The sequence below is a fragment of the Astyanax mexicanus genome, chromosome 5, assembly GCF_023375975.1.
Source record: "Astyanax mexicanus isolate ESR-SI-001 chromosome 5, AstMex3_surface, whole genome shotgun sequence".
Taxonomy (NCBI): Eukaryota; Metazoa; Chordata; class Actinopteri; order Characiformes; family Acestrorhamphidae; genus Astyanax; species Astyanax mexicanus.
Window position 1 is genome coordinate 55,348,298 of NC_064412.1, and position 18,151 is coordinate 55,366,448.

Consider the following 18,151-nt stretch of genomic DNA (forward strand, 5'->3'; position numbering starts at 1 on the left):
TGTCATGATACTAATAATGCACTCTGAATATCTCCATATATCCAGGATTAAAGTAAAATAAATGATACTGTACAGATATAATCTGTCTCTAGTAGATATATAATGGGAAATGAATAAAGTGTGAATTTTTCTTTTGCTAAAAACAGCAAAAAAGAAATAGTACTCTGTGTGATGTGGCACCATATTTTAGGGTAAACTGGTAATATTGTTCACGATATTCCAAAATATTGGCAATATTATAGCGTATAATACAATATGACACACCCCTACTGGATATACATCATTATAGTCAATTACTATCTATATTATTGATCCCATTAAAAATATGATAATGATTGTGTCTGATTAGGGATCTGGTGAATGTGTGAACTGTGAGTGTGACTGGCGGTGCCTTCCCCACTAGGGTTAGTTTCCAGCAGACTGCAGCAGTATGAAGCTGCAGGAGCTGCTGTGAGCTGCATGTTGAAGAGCTTCTCTCTCAGACGTAAGATCAGCTCTGTGCTCTGTGCCAGGCAGTATGGGACACAGTCTGACCTGGCAAGGACTTAAGAGCAGGAACATGCTTCCTGTCCTCTGTGTTTGTGTGTGTGTGTGTGTGTGTGTGTGTGTGTGAGTAAGTGAGTAAATTACGTAATCGTAGTTGATTATTCAACCTATATAAGAGCAGCTATTCTGGAAAGGAGAGAGGAAGCAGTGTTTTGTTTGGAGCTTGGGTGAATTGGGTGGACCCCACCGGAGGTTATTTAGAAAAGAGGATGTTGCCTTTGCCTTTTATTTAAACTTTAAAAAAGAGCAAGTAGACAGTGTTTGTTAAAGGCATTGCTAAAATATTCAAAATTATACAGTTTATACATTTTAATTTTATGCATTTTATGGGAACTTGTATAGGTAAAGGCAGGTAGACTGTATTTAATGGTGACTTTTACAAAAAAAAATCTTGTAGTCTTGTTGCATAGATTTAATTAAACTGAGTATGTAGTAGGGGTGTGCCATACACAATAATATCAACATTTTTAAATATTGTGAACAATATTATACCCTAAAAATAAGGTGCCCTATCACTCACCCCTAATTATCACATCAGGGTACTACTTTTTTGCTGTTTGTAGCAAAAGAATAATTCACACTGTTCTCATTTCCCATTATATATCTACTAGAGACACATTATATATGTCCAGTATCATTTATTTTACTTTAATCCTGGATATATGGAGATATTTGGAGTGCATTATTTTTAGTATTATTACTATCATGACATTCTGGATCATTTACTTACATGTTAAAAATCTGATAAAAATATTGCATTTTTTAATATCTCAATTAGGGGTGTGCAACATCATGTCGTATGCAAAAATAAAATAAAATTTTCATTTTGTTGCAGTAGTGTATTCTCGAAATATATTTTTTAATTCAGTGTTTGGTCATATCGCCAAGAGTAATGTTATCGTGAAAATATCAGTTTATCAGTTTACTCAGTTTATTACCTCTTCATAGACTGGCTATTGTCCAGCTGAAAGGTGTAAGCTGTACAGTATACAAATATAAAATAAATATATATTTTTTCAAAATAAAGAACATTAAAATAACTATTAATCCTGATTTTGTTTAGGCAACTGTCTCTACTATCCAGAAAAGGTTTTTACTAGAACTTGAATTATTGCTGTGAGATTTAGTTTTTTTTTAGGTTCTTCAACACCCCACAATTATTGGATGGTGCTTCATCATTGCAGAAAACAAAGTTCCACTGCTCCACAGCTCTTTGTATGGACTAGACTTTATACCAGTAGGTTCATGTTTATTTGGTGTGTGCATTTGCACATCTGTGCCAGCAATAGGTGCACTGCACCTTAATGTAGCTAAATGCATTCCTGAGAAGGGGTGTCCGCAAACACGTAGACACATTGTTTTGAGGATGAATGGATAGATGGATTTGTGTATATATGGTCTATATATGTGTGTGTGTGCATGCCTGTGTTCAGTAATAATGTTTGGAGTGAGTGAGGAGGATTGTGTGTATGTGAGGTACTTTTTAGGTAAGGTTTAGTCATTTAGTAATTCATAGAGAGCTGCTTGCTCAGATGTATCCACTGCATCATAACGCATCACCATGGAGACAAGGTATCATCACACACAGACACACACACAAAAAAAGACAAACAAAACGAGCACGGGAAATAGGCCGGCCAGAGACAAGGCGTTTTCACAGAGAGATAAAGCGAGAAGGTTCATGGAGACGGTTGCTAAGACACAGTGGGCTTTGAGCTGACAGGGTGGGATTTTCTCCTGTAATATTATGGAGTGTCCGGTTGGGTCCAAATGAATGGGGATAATTGATGGAGCCTCACTGTAACGTGCATTAATGTGTTACAGAAATACAGGCAGTGCATGGCAGGACTTCTCGCCCCTCCCTATGGGGTGATGGAGAGCGGAGCTAGCAATGACCGTGAGTATCTCTCACTCACAATCACACACACACACACACACACACACACACATGCTCAAAAGTATTGTTTCTTGATTTAAAAAATATTTGGCACAATAAAGCATATTCAATGTTGTAAAGTTGTCATTAATTCTCATGACAGTTAAAAAATGTTTTGGCACGAAGGATACCAAGTGATAAAGTGTATTAGGTTTTATTTCTTACATCAAACTTAAAGGTTTAAGGTGTGCAACAGTACAGGATCTTCTTTGTCACTTTTTGGGAACAGCTGCAGTGTGCAGCATCCGGTTTTGCATTGTCTTGTTGAAAAATGCATGGACATCCCTGTAAAAAGTGTTGTTTTGAACAACACGCATTATCTGTTGCTGTAAGATGCTCAATGCTGTCCTGACTGGAGGACTTGTTGCCACCACTATGGTTGAGAGACCGCTGATTCAAATTCCAGTCATGCAAGTTGCCATCAGCTGCTGGAGCCCCGAAAGAGCACACTTGGCCTTGCTCTCTATGGGTGGGTACAGTAGATGGCGCTCTTTCCCCTCATCACTCATTAGGGTGATGTGGATCAGCACAAGACGTCTGTGAGCTGGTGCATCAGACCCTAATCGCTGCAATTTCCTCTGAGCCTTAGCACTGTGATGCTACCTATTTTTGGAATGTGTTACAGACCAAAAATGCAGGAAGGGATGTATATTAACAACGATGGAGATATGGAGATAGCAGAGCGGATAAAACATGACTGTTTTTTTTTTACTGCAATTATTTGCACTTTACATACTGCCCCAACTGTATTTAATTTGTTATTATAGTATAATATGTGTTTATTAATGCGCTTCTATTTACTACAGGAATGCCAGACAAGGACAGTCTCAGATCAGATTCAGATGCGCTGAATTTCCTGTCAAAAAACCATAACAAGGTATTTTTTCTGTTTTCTAAAAATAATTATTGCATGTTGCAGGTGATCACCACCTGATTCTTATAAACGCAGTGGAAATAAAAGGGGCCATCTGCTGAATTGAGAGCCTTTATACAATATCATTAATGTCAGGCAGGTGTGCCTATGGGTGTGCTTTTGTTTTTAGACTGATGCATCTGAAAAGCCTTTTTTCTCTCTCACTCTCTCTCTCTCTCACTCTCTCACTGTCTCATTCACTCTCTTTCATCCTCCCCCCACCTCATTCCTGACACCTTTCTCTCTTTCAGGTCCCATCAGAGAAGCTTTTAAGAGCAGGGAAGATCTTACGTAATGCTATTCTAGCGAGAGCCCCACACATGATCAGAGACAGAAAGTACCATCTAAAAACATACAGGTACATTTTTTAAATTATGTGATTGAAAATTGTGCCAGTTTATACATATCCTTAGCATATATCAGTAGGTAACATGTTGTAATCAATGTTGTAATAAAGATAATTAATTTAAGCACAGTTGTGCCACTGAGGAACCCACTGCAGAACCCCCTGTGTATTCAATTACACAATAACAAAGCAAAAATGTGTGAAATGTGTCCAGGCCTAACCCTGACGTCTGTTTTGTGTGTTTGTTTGTTTTGTGTCCACAGGCAGTGCTGCGTGGGCACTGAACTGGTTGATTGGCAGCTACAGCAGAGTTCATGTGTTCACAGTCGAGCCCATGCTGTTGGCATGTGGCAGGCGTTACTGGAGGAGGGGATTCTTAACCATGGTAAAACTGCAGACCAAACACTAAAAATGTGTGTTATTTAAACACCCTGCTATTTGTTTATTTAATTCATAATAAAAACAATAAAGCAATTACAGCTCAATCTATCTATATTAACAATTGTACTCTTAATAATACTTATATTATTATAAGTATTTATAAATATATAGTATCCGCTTCACTTTGCAACTTTAGGCTTCAAAGAATATTGTCCGTCTAGTGACTGTGTTCAACTCGTTTTCATCTTTTCTTCTTCTACAGTGGACCAGGAGCTTAACTTCCAGGACAAGTACCTGTTCTACCGTTTCCTTGACGATGAGGATGAGGAGGCAGTGTTGCCCAGTGAAGATGAAAAGAGAGAAGCAGAGGAAGAGCTGCAGGAGACACTGCTCTTCCTCTCTCAGATCGGTCCAGACTCACACATGCGCATGATCCTCAGAAAGCCGTAAGTTGATAAGCTTAACACTATTAAGTCAACATAAGAGAGGAGAGGAGAATAACCTTTGGCTGTGTCCCAATTGCATACATATTAACACTATATACTACAGAATTTACTCTTAAATTACTTTACAAAAGTATTATATCCACCCATGTCTAGCTGTTTTTTATCAATCAAATTATAGCTAGAGGATCTCAAGTTTGAGGCATCTGCATCTGCTGGATGATGTATCAGAGCTGGGGATACGGCACTTTCCTCAGAGTGCATTTGCTTGATATTACAGATTACTCTGTTGTCTTTCTTAGTCTTAAAAATTAAAACACTAAATATAAATATATGTATCAAAAACAAAATAACCTCTGACTCTGGCTTTGCTCTCTTTGCCTATGTAGGCCGGGACAGAGGACCCCTGAAGATCTGGAGATTATTTATGATGAACTGCTGCATATTAAAGCTCTCGCCCACCTCTCTAATACTGTAAGATATGCTTCTGTAATGTGCTTTTGATATCTTAAAAAATACTTTGCTTTATAACTATTGTTTACACAGAGTTTACACTAACTGTGATTGTGGTGCCCTCTGCAGGTGAAGAGAGAGCTTGCTGGCGTCCTCATTTTTGAGTCACATGCCAAAGCTGGCACAGTCTGTAAGTGCAAACAACTGATAAATACTAATACTTTTGTCAAAAAGAAATAAATTGAAAGTTTTAGGAAAATCAGACTTGATAATTCGTATTTTCTTTGGCATCATAGGACTTTCCTAACAATATTTAAAAATATGTTTCAATTGAGGAAATTAATTATAATGCTACAGAAATAGCTACATTTCTGGTGTGTTGCTGTCTTGACGGCGGAAAACAGAGGTGCGCCACTGACTGCTTTGAACCCTGACAAGAGTGAATCGTCAGATCTGGCAATGCAGTGCGCAAACATTGCTGTTTCTGTAAATGAGCTGCTTGTGCACCTTCACAGCATGAACATGCAGGGCAGTTTCCTTTGCTGAGGAGCATTGGATATGTTCAGATAGCTGCGCCGTTAAAATAGCAATCCGCCAAAGTCCACTTAAAGGGAATGATGAGAGACATGCTGATTGTTTTTTGTTTCACATTACACCCAGAATACACCCATGATTAATTAAGAGAATAAGTACAGCTGTACTTTTCCCGTCTTTATGATAGCAAAGACACTGTGACATGTCCTAAATTAAGCTGCACGGTGCACGCCTGTAGGTTGGTGACTTATCTATAGAGCCCTTGATATGACATTGTATTATTATTATTATTGGGAAAACTATTGATATCCTCTGATGCTGCATTATGATTAGATGAGAACAAATTAAAAATTAATTATTAATCTGTTCTGTTTTCTGTGTTTGTTTGAAATATAGTGTTTAATCAGGGTGAAGAAGGCACCTCCTGGTACATCGTCCAGAAGGGCTCGGTAAATGTTGTCATCTATGGCAAGGTGAGGATAGTCTATAGCTTCATTACAGTGAGTGTTACTGTTGCTGATCTCATTAGATGAAGACGTCTCTTCGGGTCTGTGTCTGTAGGGGGTGGTTTGCACCCTGCATGAAGGTGATGACTTCGGTAAATTAGCGCTGGTCAATGACGCTCCTCGCGCTGCCTCCATCGTACTGAGAGAGGACAACTGCCACTTCCTGCGAGTGGATAAAGAAGACTTTAACCGCATACTCAGGGTACCATACACACAAATGCATGCACACACAAAGTTCTGGTTTTGTTCTGTCTCAATTTTTTAGAAAAATGCATGTAATTTCGCAATTACAGGATGTGGAGGCAAACACTGTACGCCTTAAGGAACATGATAAAGATGTCTTGGTGCTTCAGAAGAGTCTCCGCCCCTCCAGCCACGGAAATGTTCCTGCACACTTCAAGTACACACCTTCCTATATTTTTTTTATTACGTCTTCACCATTTATCAATATATTAATTAATGTATTGATATTATTTGGGGTGTAGGTACACTGTGATGGCAGGGACCCCAGAGAAGATTCTAGAACATTTGCTGGAGACAATGCGTCTGGACATTAATTTTGCTGACCCAGGTTATTAGTAGCTCTTATTATAAATGACTTAATGAAACTTATTGATTAACTAGATAATTGTGTTTGAATTATCTGACTGTTTTTCCTGCTTCATTTACAGATCCTGCTCTGGATGATTTTGTTCTCATGCACTGTGTCTTCATGCCCAACAGCCAGCTGTGTCCAGCTCTTCTGGCTCAATATCCTGCCCAAACTTGCAGCCCAATTAAGTTTTTCTTTCTGTTTCAGAATGATCACATCTCCAAAAATTAGATTACGTTACATTTTAGCGGACACTTTTATCAAAAAGTGACTTACAAATAAAGATTAGCATTAGCGATAAAGGACCTAGAAGTTCAAGGCAAACAAATAAATAAAAAAATAGACAAGGCCTAAAGAGGTCAAAGGTTAGATGTAATTAGTTAGTTAGAGGTGTTAGGAGAATTCCTGTTATCAGTTCAGAATCCACGATGACTGCAATGCATATCATCAATTTAATTAGCACTATCTATTTGTTTGTCATCTGTTGTACACTCAGAATTATCCAACATCTATCTTTGCACATGTTTTCAGGGTGTCACTAACAGTGCTAACCTGGGACAATGCTAAAACAACAACAATACCCTGTGCCATAAAATACACATATTTTGGTTAGATGTGCCATTAAAAACTAGTAGAGGATTGTAAGAGCAGTTGTGGTTAAGTCTATAGCACATTCTGTCTTAATGTTTAGTGTTACTCTTGATTGTGTTAATAGTGTTTCATCATTTTTATATGTTATTATTATTATTAATATGTAATGTGTAACAGCATTCCCAGTTCAGACATCCAACTTCTAAACTACATAATACACGATTCCAAAGAGCAAGTCTTTATGTGTGTTTTCCTTAGCATGTGTGCACCTACCATTCTCAGGCATCTCAGGGTTCAGAACAAGAGCGCATGGAGTACGCTGTGGCCAGTAAAAGACGTGTACTGAGCCTGGCTCTGCGGTGGGCATCCCTGCAAGCCCACCATCTACTGGAGGATGACACTTCACTCAGCTTTCTGGAGGTTGGACATGCAAAAATAAAAAATACACAATAAAACACAGGATTATAAGGCGCACTGACGACTTTTGGGAAAATTAAAGGATTTGTGCACCTTATAATGTGGAAAATATGATAAATTAAAGCTGATTACTTAAGTAAAATCACTTTTTAATTTGCTAATTTATTGCAAGACTACAGGAATGCAGTACAATTGGACTGGAGAGAGCTGAAGCATGTAGATTATACAAATCATCTGGTCCCTGAAAGCAATGTCACCACATTTACTGATCATTAAAAGCTAAACAGCTTGTTATGACTAAATGGGCAGTTTTCGAGACACAAGTCAGCGATGATCGTCTGGGTGCCAAGTGTTGAATACAGTGGTAAAAACACACTGTCAGTGGAACAGTGTAAATACATAGAGTAATGAGTCACACTTCACCATCTGGCAGTCTGCTAGACACGTCCATTTTTGGCAAATGCCGGGAAAATACTAACTGCTACAATACTTGGCAGCAAAAGCGCACACATACTAGTGACAATGAGGACACACACTCAGTAGGGAGCCACTTCAGCACCCGGGGAGCAATTGGGGATTAGACACTTTGCTCAGGAATTTCATTGGCCAGCTGAACACACACAGAACGGAAAATGCTAATCAGCAATTCTGTTCTGTCAGCTAACAGATGCCCACACTGTCTAGCATGACACTCATTCAGATAAATTCTAATTTATTTATACAGTGCTTTTCACAGCCAGTGCTGTCACAAAACAGCTCTACAGAGATCCGGGTCCAAGCCTCTTTTGAGCAAACCAAAGACGACAGTAGCAAAGATATGCTGCCTCAGATCAAGGAGAAGAAACATTGATAGGACCAAAAAAAATATTACTATACCAAAATACCACTTTAAAATAAGGCTCCTTTATAAATGGTTTATAAATAGTTTAAAGTAGAAAAAGTTTATTAATGGTTATTAATTAGGTTATAAATCATTAATAAGCAGTTACAACACATGAATAGGAAGGGTAACCGTGGTCTCTTGTGTACTAAATAGTGATTCCACATTTATTTATACTGTTAATACTCTCTCTTTTCCATCAGTCATCACTAACATTTCTGTTAATAACTTCAATTATTATAGAATATTTCAAGAGTACACTACTGCAACAAAATGAAGATTCAATTTTATTTTTGCATACGGTATGATATGGCACACCCCTAACTGAGATATTAAAAAATAATAGAATTTTATCAGATTTGTAACAGAAGTGTGTGATCCAGAATGTCATGATACTAATAATAATAATAATGCACTCCAGATATCTCCATATATACAGGAATAAAGTAAAATAAATGATACTGGACAGATATAATCTGTCTCTAGTAAATTTAAAATAGAAAATGAGAACAGTGTGAATTTTTATTTTGCTAAAAACAAGCAAAAAAGTAGTAGCTGCTGCTAATGTGACAAAAAATTGTGAATTATGAAAATGTGAATTTTGAATATGCTAAATGCAGCCTCTTGTAAGACAAGTGTACAAAATGGGTTGTAGGGCTTAAGAAGTTCCTAAAAATATTGTCAGGCCAAAGGGAACAGACAGAGAACGAACTGGTGACCTCTCGATGATAGCTTTATTCATTATTTTTGTGTATGTTCATATGTGTGTGTGTGTGTGTGTGTGTGTGTTCATACAGGAGCTGTATGGGTTTGTATCGAATGACGTCAGAGTTTTACGTCCACTGAAAGAACTGGTTCCAGAACTGGAGAAAATCATCAGACAGTAGTAAGTATAGAAATGTACACTGACTTAATATTTAATTTGAAAATGTTGTTCAGAATTGAAGCATCCTAATCTTTTTTTTTTTTTTTTTCATATTTTTCTCTTAGCCCTGATGATGCTCGGACTTCACAGAAAAAGGTGTGTTTTCTCTTTATGTGAAGATCAGTAAATATATCATGTTCAGTTCTTTTTATTTATTCATCTAAGCTGTCTTTTGTTCTTCTGCTTTGCCTCTATATTAAATTCAGCACAAAGTCCTTCTCCGACAGTTCAGCTCTGGAGAAGAGAGGCTGGCAAAGAAACAGCCAATGAGGAGCTTTGATGACAGTGAGTATGTGCATGAATAGCACAGATATGGTTAACTAATATCAGTATTAACTGTGGTAGATCATTGCTTTGTATGTGCATGTGTATAATTTGTGCAGTACTCCTGAAAGTCTACTGTGCTGATCACACCTACACCACCATCCGAGTTCCTGTTCTGGCAACCGGGAGAGAGGTGACAGCAGCCGTGGCTGAGAAACTAGGATCCACTGAGGAGCTGCTTCTGATCAGCCTTAGTGCTTCTGCAGGTATTCTTATGAATTAGAACAGCTTAGCATATAAAGTTCTTCGTCATAGAATCTACTGTGATTTTTTTTATTATATAAGAGGGTGATTAAGGAAAATATAATACCAACTGTCTAATAACTGAAGTCAGAGCTGGACCATGCACCATAACAATCACCCAAAACATTCTAGTAAATTCACCAAAAATGCCTCAAAAACACGTGGTGAGTTGTTAAATGCTCCCAATTATAATATTTGTGTTGCTTCTTCTGCTAGATGAGTCACTGGCTTCACCTATTTAAGACTAATAAAATGGTTGTAAGTGTAGTTGTAGCCACTAAACCATTAACCATAGGTTTCCTATAAATAGCTGAAATGTGTTCCTATGAAATAATGAAACAGTCCTGCTTAAAATCTTAAAATCTTAATCTTATTGTGGTAATTTCCGCAATGCAGATCAGCCAATCATACCACCTCTCCTGCTGACGTCCAACCATCTGCATCTCACTGCTATCAGAGGCAAACTGCTGCTGCTGCAGTTCAGCCAATCACCTGTAACTCCTGCCCTGCTTCTAAACCCATACATCACACAGTGCCCCTCCTAAACTACTCCTCCCAATTTTAAGCCTTTAACTTATTTGAGCTGAGGGTGGAGTCAGCAAAAATCAGGGGGTTTAGTTACCCTTAAAAAACATCATTTACAAATGTTTACCCATATGTGGGTAAAATATAAAAAAGGTTTACTATAAAACTAATGTTTTTTATTTTGCTGAAATGAGATGTGAACATGTTACATGTTTTTTTATTATCATGTATTACTGCCAGCTCAAATTATGTTAAAACCAATGAACACATTAAATTTGTGAGTATAGAATGTGAAATGTATATGCATGTTTGTGAACTGTTTAACCAAAATGAAACTTTTCTAAACCTCGAAACAAATGAGAAAATTAAATGTTTCTTGTTTTGTTTTGTTTTTTTTGATGAAGAAAAGCAGATTTTGAAGCCCAATGATGTGTCAGTGTTCCAGTCACTGGGAGTGAATGGACGGATGTTTGTCTGTACGAGAGAACAGCTCGACTCACTGGTAAGATTATTAACCTTTAAAAATTTCTGCATATGTGTTTGTGCGCAAAATATAAGTTTAATATTGTGTAATGATTCAGATTGTACGTTTTTTTTTTGTGTGTGTGTGTGTGCAGGCTCCTCTTCCAGAGCAAGAAGGTCCTTCCACAGGTTCTATGTCCAGTTTTGAACTGATGAGTTCTAAAGACCTGGCCTTTCAGATGACCCAGTATGACTGGGAGCTCTTCAGCTGTGTGCACGAGGTATACTTTACACCATACACCATATACATTACATTAAATTACAAACATACGAGTCTTTACTAGCATATGAGTGATATTTATTACCAGATCACTACCCCAAATCTGTACTTGTTTTTGATTACTATATTATGGTACAACACAAACATCTCTGTCTCTTTCTATAGTTTTTTTGCTTTTTTTTAATAGTAATAGCCAGAAAAATTGTCAGAAAAATACTGAAATGCCCACAAACCCTGGAGTATAAGTCTAAAATTGGTAAATTATAATGTAATTTTACTAGAGGACATGTAAAACCAATCCCATCAGAATAAGGCTTAGGATAAAAATGTAAGAAAACACTATCACTATATCAAACATTTTAAATCCCCATTTTTTTATAGTCCATTGGTAGATTGTCATTCTATGTAGGAAATGTAGGAAACCATTCATAATTTGTAATTTCTCCAAAAGATTAAATGTTATTATGATCTATCTTTGTTTCTTTTTTGTAAATGTAAATTTAAGTGCATTTTTCGCAGTTTTTTTTTTTTAATTCTATTGCTATGAATGATGTTTTAATTTGAACAAAATATTTGAAGCTTCCTGTTTGCAATTTTATGCATTTTTAAGGTTGTTGCCAAAAAAATAATTTTATGTAAAAAAAATAAAATAAAATCAGCTCTTGAAATTGATCACACCGTGAGAGCCATTACTCTGGACAGTCCAAGGCATACTAAGGCATACTACAATGTATGAACTATATGTGTTTTTGTCTTTCTCCTGCAGTATGAACTGGTATATCACACGTTTGGGCGGCAGGCATACCGTCGCTCCACAGCCAACCTGGAGCTGTTCCTGCGGCGCTTTAACCAGGTGCAGCTCTGGGTAGTGACTGAGGTCAGCCTGTGCGGCACACTCAGCAAACGGGTGCAGCTGCTGAAGAAGTTTATAAAGATCGCTGCTCAGTAAGCAAAACACACACAGACATATATACATACATACTGTATACTGTATATACGCTTATTAGACACAACATTACCATCATCCTTTGTTTCATCACTCTGCATTAGTTTAATCATTAACAGTAGGTACAGTAATCACCTCTGAAAGTGTCTAAAACAGTGTCATTCCTTCTTTGCTGTGATATAAATATATATTTATATACATTTTCCTCCAGCTGCAGAGAGTTCAGGAACCTCAACTCCTTCTTCGCCATTATTATGGGCATGTGCAATCCAGCCGTCAGCCGACTCACTCAGACATGGGAGGTTAGTGAAGCAAACACTTACATAATCATAATGTTCTATATTCTACAAGGACATGCCAAAAGTCATGGGATAGCATTATATAAACTGATGATAATATGTTAAGCCTGGGGACAGCTTTAGAATGGCTATACATGAATAAGTTGAGGTGTTACCTTCTGAGGGCAGTGGAACACTGGGCAGTGTGCTCTTGGCAAGACAACATGAATTAGGGGAATTGGAACGAGGCCTGATAATGCAGTGTGCAGAGGGGTAGGATATTCCATTTTTAAAACTGTGTGTACAGGGAATACATCACAGAAGCATAATATTGGGTCTGTCCCAAAACCTAGGGAGCTCTCTACATAGACAGCATCTTACGTCATTGGATGCGCGTTCCCGAGAAGTAGGCTGTCCCAATTCTTAGATACCTTAAAATGCTGTCTACTAAGATACCTTATTCTGACCCTGTAATAAGAGAGCATTAGACCCTTCCTCAGCCGGTAAGGCAATCCCATGATGCAGCGCGGGGCAGCACAGCGTAGCTCAACTTCTTCCATCATGGCGGACGGAAGTGGATCGGCCAGCGCCGAAGTCATTTTTAAATGTAAGTTATTTAAGTTTTTATAGCGTAAGTGTGGTGTTTCATGAGTTTTCTTGGCATAAAATAACATAAATTAGCGTTTTATTTGTAGTTTTGGTTAGTTGGTGGCCGTTTTCCAGTTTTTTATATATCGAGGTGTTAGCATTTATGCTAGCGGGTTTTGAAGCGCCAGTGCATTGTTTTAGATGGGCTGATGCTAACTAGCCTGTTAGCTCAATAGCTAACTAGCCTCACTGGCGATATTCAGCGCTTTTTTATCAGTCGCCGTAAAATTTTATTAGTTAACTCAGTTAACCCTTTCTTTATAGTTAGTTAGACCTGTCGGGTTTATACGATCTGTATGTGGGCTGTTTAACGTGATAGCCAGTGTTCAGATATACAAATTACTTCCACTCTTTTAGGGAGCAGATCAGCAATAGAAGCCTTTATAAAGGCTCGCATAGAGAAAGAGAGGCTCTTCACTGGGGAGAAAAACTCAGCTCTCTCAGCATGGAATTAAGAGCTTATTTAAGCTAAACTAGTTAGTTATTTAACGATAATATATTCTTATTATATTCCATCTTAAATGATGCAGCTTTTACACTTTGATACATTAATCCAACCAGCTAGCTAATGGCTTATGATTACAATAATAAAACAATAGGTTTGTGGCAAATAAGTTGATAGAAAACCCGCTTTAGAAAACTAGTTAATACGTAACTAATGCATTGCCAGTTACAGCATATCTAAGCTAATATTAAGCTAATAATTGCTTAAGTTATACATTCATGCATTTAGGCATCTTTCTAAACTAATAAAAAAATGTAGGTAGATTTTGCAAAATGTTTGATTACACTTAAATCGAAGCCATTGTGTAGATCACTGAAGTTAAAATGGTGTTATTTTCCTCAACTATAAAGCATCTTAATGCCATTTGTTTTTGTTTGTTCTTTGACAGGACTGTTGTTCTGGAATTGGGGCTTGCGGACAAAGTAAAAGAAATGGGAAAACTTAAAAAATAAATACAATGTAAGTTCAAAGATGAATCTGAAATTGTGTAGAATAATTTATGTATTTTATTGATTTTTATGTATCGATTTGAGTGTAGTATAGATATGTAAATTATTGTTAAAGTATAATTGAGGGGGAGAGAGAAGAGAGCAGAGCAGGAGTGGTCAGAGCGCTTGTATAACCTCCTAGAAAAGCTAGTTAACAAAATTAACTGAGATTAATTTATGCATGTTTTACAATAAAGTTGTCGTTTTTTTTAAGTTGAGAACTGGCATTTGTGTGTTTTTAAAGCAGTCATGGAAAACTAATCCATGCCTTGTAGGTATTCTATACTGATATAAACTTACTTAATAGGTTGTTCATAATAACACTGAAATTCATACTTCAGTTATATTGTTTGTATTGTTTATTCTAACCACACTTACAGAACAAGACTAATATTAACAGTGAGTGGAACACGTGGACTGGTTTAAAGTAGCACAAAATAAGACAATGAAATAAGACATTTTAAACTAGAACATTAAACAAACATGAATGATGCGTGTACAATATTTACACAATATTGGCAGTGCAAATTTAACATTTAATGAAAACCAAACTGATCTATTTGTTTCCAGTTTGATAAAATCACTGGACATCAGCAATGTTGGCACAAAGTTGCTCCCGTAATTGGTGGCCACTGACAGCTGTGATGTCTTCTTCCTGCACATCAGCTTCCTCATCTTCATCTGCTTCCTCCTCAGGCTGAACATCTCCTGCTCCCATGCAGATGTTGTGCAGAGTGACACAGGCAGCAATCACCTCTGGCACAAACCTTGGGTTCACTTCTTGAGCATGCAGGAAAATTGACCTCCATCTGGTCTTCAGCATCCCAAAACCACGTTCAATTGTAGAACGTGCCCTTGATGCTATTGAAGGCCACCCTCTCTTCTCCTCTGACGGGCTTCTTGAATGGAGTGATGAGGGCTATGGGCTGAGAGATGCATGGGGACCCACCATCACCAAGGATCATGTAGCCTCTGGGTGGGAAAGTGGCCTGCCGATACAGAGTGCTGTAACAGAGCACCCTTGCATCATGTACTGAGCCAGGAAAGCAAATAAAAACATCACTATAGAACGGGGCATAGAAAAAGCACGGGACACAACACGGTATGATGTGCCACAGGCCAACCAAAAAAGAAAAACCAAGACTTCAATGGTCCCACCCCAACCATGGGTGCTCTTGTGCTGAATAAGTTTAAAAAGCACTTTCAGGGATTCACGATTCAGGCGAAAGTCAGTCTTGGGTGTCGTCCGGGAATATTCTCAGAAGTGGTACACTTGAATTCAGAGCACAGTATCTTGTAGGTCTTTCTCCCTGCAAGAAATGAAAAATTACTTTTATATATGCTATTTATTTATTTATTTAGTGTGTGTGAACAGTTCTTTTGCAAAACAGAAAAGTGATTTGTTCCTTTGTGTTTAAAGAATATCATTTATCTGTTTTGTAAATTAACTGTTTGCACAGGTTCTATTTATGTATTTATTTATTGATTGATTGATTTAATTGTTAATAAATGAATTGTCTGCATGTGTATAGTTGTATCACTTTGAAGTTAGCATAAAATAAAATGCATATTTGCAAAAACAGATGAGTGCTATTCTTTAAACAAACCTTTCATGCTTAAAAGACAGCATTTGTCTGTCTGCATATAAACTTTTTTCCCCCCACAATTTTCAATTAATTGTATCAGCTTGATTATTAGCAACTATTTAATCAATATAAATGTATTAAATAAACTATGTAGGTGTTCTGTACATGTTGTTATAATAATTATTCATTGTTATTATTATTATTATTAATAGCTTACTTAATTAATTGTTGTTAAAATACCATAGTTTTTACAGAGTATAAGAGGAAATGTTTTTTTCTGAGCGGATCTTACCTGTTCAAGGGCAGAAATAAGCGCTCTTCTTCTTAAATTTCGGACTCTGGCTGCAGCATGTCGACTCTCACGTCTCTGTCGCTCTTCCTCCAGCGCAAAAACGATTAAAATTGTAATAAAAACAGCAAGAGGTGCGTCCATAATGCCGGTAGGGTGATGAGGTGGTTCCCGCGGCTGAGGTAAGTAAACAGTGGGCGCGTGCTGTGGGCGGGGCCAAGTCGTGACGCAGTCGCTGCCTAACTAGAGAGTCCCAATAATGTGTCTTATAAGGCTGGATGGCGGTTAGAACGCTGTCTAGTTAAACAGCTGTCTACGTAGTCAGTGCCTACATAGAGAGCTCCCTAGGTTTTGGGACAGACCCAAAATCACCCAATTTTCAGTGTAAACTGAGACAAACGACTCACCTACATATAAGGTGCAGGAGGCCAAACACACATGTCCCACAGGTTAGTATCGCATTGTTTAGAATTCGTGGGACATGGCAAAAGTCATGGGACACTATACTAGTTCCTCTCCTATACCATGAGGCATGTGATTTCTTTATCAAGTAGTGAAAGAAACACTTAAACCCAAACTAAATATTTTTTTCTCTTTTTGCAGAAGCTACCTAGTAAATTTAAGAAGTTCTACGCTGAGTTCGAGAGTTTACTGGTATGTGTTTTACATCAGCTTGTCAGGAATTATTTTAATTGCACTACTGATGTTTCTTTTTCCATCTACATATCTCTTCTTTGAGTGTTAACACTTGTCATTGCTCTCTCCACTCAGGATCCATCCAGGAACCACCGCGTGTACCGCCTCACTGTGGCTAAGATGGAACCCCCAATCATTCCCTTTATGCCCCTCCTCATTAAAGGTAAGGTCGGATAAATTTAATGTGAACATTTAATTATGTGCAATAAGATGTGTTGTGTATGTAGCTGTCGTTTTTATCCTTTGGGCTTCAGCTTCCCAGTCATTAAGTCATTAGCCAAAAAATTAGATTTTTCTGTAAAAAAAAAAATATGTAATTATTAATGGAAGCCCTGGAAATAATAATTCACCCTGACATTAGTACATGCAAGACAGTGCGTATGTACTTCATTTTAAAACAGCTCTTGTTGACCTCTTGCCTCATTTCACAGACATGACTTTCACTCATGAGGGCAACAAGACGTTTGTTGATGGACTGGTGAATTTTGAAAAAATGGTAAGAAGACTTCAAATTAGCCATTAATTTTATTTTTGCCAATAGACATTATAGGAAAGTAGAGTGTGGAAATATCAGGAATATATCTTGATAAGGCCAAGCTACTACTGATGCAGTATAAACACACCATGGACACATTTAAAACAGATACAAATCAGGTCTGAGTTTCTGGAGACGCGTTTGAGTACCAAGTATAAATGCATGATAAAACCTTACCAGAATACAGCCCAGATAGTAGTCCATATAATCAGAGCTTCTGTAAATGAATTTTCCTTTAATTACTTTTTCCCATTACATTTTTCCCATTAGCGTTTGATTGCTAACACGATCCGGGCAGTGAGACACTGCAGGAGTCAACCCTTCAGTAAGTCGAAACTCTTGAACATTTTAAACCTCCAGTCTTTATGGGAAACTTTGTGTGAAATGTTTGTGTGCAAGTTTCAAGTATATGTTTAATGATTAATTTTAGATTAGAGATAAAAGAGCGCCAAGTGATCCAGCGGTCTAAAGCGCTGATACTATGATTGGTAGATCGCTGGTTCGAATCCCAATGATGCAGGAATTATGCCATCAGCTGCCAGAGCCCTGAGAGAGCACATTTGGCCTTGCTCTTTCTGGGTGGTTACAGTAGATGGCACTCTTTCCCCTCATCACTCTAAAGGGTGATGTTGATCATCACAAGGCTGCATCTGTGAGCTGATTTATCAGAACAGAGTCGCTGCGCTTTCCTCCGAGCGTTAGTGCTGTGATGCTACTGGGTACTGGCTACTATGTGTGAAAAGAGACGGAGTCTGACTTCATATATGTCAGAGGAGGCATGTGCTAGTCTTCAGACTCCTTTTGTTGTGGTTGCAGCTGAATGAGTGGGACAATTGGCCTAGCTAAATTGTGGAGAAAAATAAAAGAAAATGTGTAATAAAAA

At 37.6% G+C, this 18,151-nt stretch overlaps 1 protein-coding gene and 1 long non-coding RNA gene across 3 annotated transcripts in view; both read left to right on the forward strand.

Annotated features, from left to right (window-relative positions):
• The window catches only part of rapgef4b (Rap guanine nucleotide exchange factor 4b), a 32,079-nt gene that overhangs the window by 10,669 nt on the left and 3,259 nt on the right, over window positions 1-18,151 (forward strand). For both annotated transcript variants that reach the window (XM_007244173.4, XM_022675372.2), the window contains 25 exons: window positions 2,371-2,443; window positions 3,289-3,359; window positions 3,647-3,753; window positions 4,005-4,126; window positions 4,385-4,568; window positions 4,955-5,039; window positions 5,148-5,208; window positions 5,949-6,025; window positions 6,114-6,260; window positions 6,352-6,458; window positions 6,544-6,629; window positions 6,730-6,808; window positions 7,511-7,661; window positions 9,336-9,424; window positions 9,529-9,559; window positions 9,670-9,748; window positions 9,847-9,993; window positions 10,960-11,057; window positions 11,173-11,298; window positions 12,064-12,242; window positions 12,455-12,545; window positions 16,641-16,691; window positions 16,809-16,896; window positions 17,165-17,229; window positions 17,539-17,593. In XM_007244173.4, the coding sequence (XP_007244235.3) occupies window positions 2,371-2,443; window positions 3,289-3,359; window positions 3,647-3,753; window positions 4,005-4,126; window positions 4,385-4,568; window positions 4,955-5,039; window positions 5,148-5,208; window positions 5,949-6,025; window positions 6,114-6,260; window positions 6,352-6,458; window positions 6,544-6,629; window positions 6,730-6,808; window positions 7,511-7,661; window positions 9,336-9,424; window positions 9,529-9,559; window positions 9,670-9,748; window positions 9,847-9,993; window positions 10,960-11,057; window positions 11,173-11,298; window positions 12,064-12,242; window positions 12,455-12,545; window positions 16,641-16,691; window positions 16,809-16,896; window positions 17,165-17,229; window positions 17,539-17,593 (2,449 nt within the window). The remainder of the gene's footprint in view (window positions 1-2,370; window positions 2,444-3,288; window positions 3,360-3,646; window positions 3,754-4,004; window positions 4,127-4,384; window positions 4,569-4,954; window positions 5,040-5,147; window positions 5,209-5,948; window positions 6,026-6,113; window positions 6,261-6,351; window positions 6,459-6,543; window positions 6,630-6,729; window positions 6,809-7,510; window positions 7,662-9,335; window positions 9,425-9,528; window positions 9,560-9,669; window positions 9,749-9,846; window positions 9,994-10,959; window positions 11,058-11,172; window positions 11,299-12,063; window positions 12,243-12,454; window positions 12,546-16,640; window positions 16,692-16,808; window positions 16,897-17,164; window positions 17,230-17,538; window positions 17,594-18,151) is intronic.
• On the forward strand, window positions 12,855-15,014 carry LOC125802283 (uncharacterized). The gene is made up of 3 exons (XR_007439316.1): window positions 12,855-13,128; window positions 14,063-14,133; window positions 14,859-15,014. It is a non-coding gene; the product is annotated as an uncharacterized LOC125802283 (long non-coding RNA).